This window comes from Phyllobates terribilis, unplaced genomic scaffold (assembly GCF_046119375.1).
Source record: "Phyllobates terribilis strain yellow unplaced genomic scaffold, ASM4611937v1 Scaffold_1__5_contigs__length_1240528914, whole genome shotgun sequence".
Lineage (NCBI taxonomy): Eukaryota > Metazoa > Chordata > Amphibia > Anura > Dendrobatidae > Phyllobates > Phyllobates terribilis.
Genome location: NW_027362761.1, coordinates 66,284,213 through 66,286,125, shown reverse-complemented (window position 1 = coordinate 66,286,125; position 1,913 = coordinate 66,284,213). Strand labels below are relative to the sequence as shown.

General features: G+C 45.3%; 1 protein-coding gene across 1 annotated transcript; it reads right to left on the bottom strand.

Annotated features, from left to right (window-relative positions):
* Positions 1-330: 330 nt before the first annotated feature.
* LOC141261161 (uncharacterized protein F54H12.2-like) lies at positions 331-1,644 on the bottom strand. The gene has a single exon (XM_073676233.1). The coding sequence runs from the start codon at positions 1,642-1,644 to the stop codon at positions 331-333; it is 1,314 nt and encodes a 437-aa protein (XP_073532334.1).
* Positions 1,645-1,913: the final 269 nt, after the last annotated feature.

Sequence of the window (1,913 nt, the reverse complement as noted above, 5' to 3'; positions counted from 1 at the left end):
GTTCTGATAGCAATAAGTCGTGGTGTTTCTTATTAAAAATTGTATAATCGTATTCGGAAATACGGCGACGTCAGGTTGTAACCTGTAACTGTCAAAAAATAAGGATTTGTTCCTGCATAGAATAATGAGTAGCCAATGCGTACCAGGCTCTTCCGAAGAATCTATGTTGACGATATAGGCTCTAGGTCTATACCTGATAACGTGGCGTGGTAAGAGGTTGCAGGGAAATACGCCACCAAACATACTCCGAGTAACGGGATTTCGGCTCAAAATGCATGACAGTTGCATAGTATTCATTATAGACGAAGTCCACTGTGGAGTCACAAAAGTTTAATTAAAGTCGTATAGGACTTCTCGACGTTGGTTAATCTCCAGTACAGCCGTGTTGACAGCATAAACGATCATATTCACCGTGTGTGGTGTGGCATCCGCAAAATGAATTTCGGCCCATAGGTTACCCGTTTTAATGAGCGAAAAGTGAGCGCTCGGTTCGTGATCCGGCGACAAATCGAACGCGAAGAAAGTGTAGTCGCTCATAAAATCATCACGGCCTATGCTTAATCCTGCGTCGGCTTTTTGTTTTCCGGAGATGTGAACGAGAGCCATATATTCCCTCACAGCATGTTCAGCGTCAAAATTAGGGTGAAACGGCTTGGCGGGGATCTGCTGTCCGTCCAAATACAGAGCAGCGTGGTTGATCCTATAATTGTGAAAGCAAAGTGGGTTTTTCTGGTAACTGCCGCTGAAGGCCTCATTGTCCACAAAGCAAAGAATCACCGTTTTTGGTATCTGGCCCAGAAAAAGATTTTTATGATTACTATTTCTCGTTCCTCCAGGGATGCTATAGACTTTCAAACAGGCTCTGTCTAGAGCGTATTTAGCGGGGCTTGATAGAAGAGCTTGGCTGTGACCAATCCTGACGGCTGGAGAGACTTGTACTCTCTTTACGTAGAGGGCTGCGTTCACGATCTGAACCTTAAACTGTTCCTGTTCGGGAGTCATAAGGCAAAAATAGTCCTTATTTCTTGATGACTTGATCTTAAGATCTAGACCGTTCAAAATGAGTTTCGGTTGATTAAAAATGTCACCGAAGATCGGGCCCACGAGTTCCACAGGCTTTGAGAGACGGGTTGCGTGGGCTCTGCGTGCGAACCCATGATTTTGATTTTCGCCGTTGAGTACGGTGGTCTGGTGATGGCCTGCAGTGTCTTTATAGAATAACCCCGCTGTAAATTGCGATCTCAACGCTTGCGTACTGTAGTTTAAAAGCGTTTCAATGTACGCCTGGTAACTATAAAGGTTATCCGATTGCGAAATCAAACGGTCCCCCAGAGTAATGTCCACCTGATTGAAAAGTGTGGCTATGGGGTAATTAATAAGTCCCACACGCGTGCCGGCAGCGAGAACCGTACCGTCCTGTTTCAGGATGCGGCACTGGACGTTCAAGAGTGTATTATTTAAATCGTAATAATATTCTCCGCTTCCCGATATGAAAAATTCCAGGGGTGCGTTATCGGCTAGAGCGGCGATGGGTTGCACCTCGACAAAAAACGATTTTTCAACGCTAGTCTGCGTGGGAGGCACGGTAAAGATATCCAGTTCAGTTTTAGCACACTCTATCGACGCATCGTGAATAAACGCCATGACCTGTTATTAGAAGATGTCACTCGTGAGGCGTCTTGCGGACTTCTGACGCGAACTCGATTTACGTTGAGCGGAAATCGCGGTGAGCGGGGTCTTTTCGCTCATGGTAAAGAGTTTCTTTCTCTTTTTCTTTTACGCGATTTTGTGGTTACATAGATTAGTCCGTCGCCCTCTTGATTGTTTTTAGAGGTGCGATTCAATCTGTCCACTACGGCTGTAGACATACTCGTGATAGCGTCTTTAGCAATGTTTCTTACGGCTGTTTTTAC

Excerpts from the sequence above, each read along its gene's own strand:
- LOC141261161 (XM_073676233.1), bottom strand. The coding sequence starts at position 1,644 with ATGGCGTTTATTCACGATGCGTCGATAGAGTGTGCTAAAACTGAACTG.